At 45.7% G+C, this 588-nt stretch overlaps 1 protein-coding gene across 1 annotated transcript in view; it reads right to left on the bottom strand.

Annotated features, from left to right (window-relative positions):
* The window catches only part of PPTG_09068 (hypothetical protein), a gene marked incomplete at its 5' end in the record, with an annotated part of 21,358 nt that extends 20,770 nt beyond the window's left edge, over positions 1 to 588 (bottom strand). The window contains 2 exons of the mRNA XM_008903923.1: positions 77 to 295; positions 343 to 588. Of these exons, the coding sequence (XP_008902171.1) occupies positions 77 to 295; positions 343 to 588 (465 nt within the window). The remainder of the gene's footprint in view (positions 1 to 76; positions 296 to 342) is intronic.

Genomic DNA, 588 nt, shown 5'->3' with positions numbered 1-588 from the left:
CTTTAATAAATTGATAAAAAAAAAACCAAAAAAAAATCATGAGTGATATTTTGTAGAGGGAGTTGGAACAACATACCTGACGCATCCATATTTTTTCTCCGCTTAGCGATATCTTGGCCAGCACGACATCTCGACCGCCATATTGACCGAACCCGTTGAGAGCATGGCCTCCTTCATCGAGGTAGCCCCACGTGTATCCTGGAACATAGAGATACTCTATCATTGTGCCGGTTGTAAAATCTGTCTCGTTTATTATGGCGATTGATGTCGCTGCGTCCGCTTGATCCGTTCCCCACTGCAACAAATATTAGCGAAAACTGAGGTCTATACAGAGTAACATACAATTAGAATTTGAGCATTTGCCTCTTTGGTCCAGCCGAGAGTTCCGTCGGCGTTGATACGTGCAACAAAAATGTTGAGTAGGTCTACGTTGGCGTTATCGAGGGTCTTGGAGCCTGCGAAGTACAGGTTTCCGTCTGCATCTTGTACACCTTTGCCAGCAATCTTCACAACAGCCTCTGGCTCGCCCTGTTCCCAGTCGAAGTCTTCGTTCGTGAGCATCCATTCCTGAACTTCTTCTGGGGTCAT

The sequence above is a fragment of the Phytophthora parasitica genome, assembly GCF_000247585.1.
Source record: "Phytophthora parasitica INRA-310 unplaced genomic scaffold supercont2.17, whole genome shotgun sequence".
In the NCBI taxonomy this organism is placed as follows: domain Eukaryota; phylum Oomycota; class Peronosporomycetes; order Peronosporales; family Peronosporaceae; genus Phytophthora; species Phytophthora nicotianae.
This window is presented reverse-complemented; position numbering and strand designations above follow the sequence as displayed.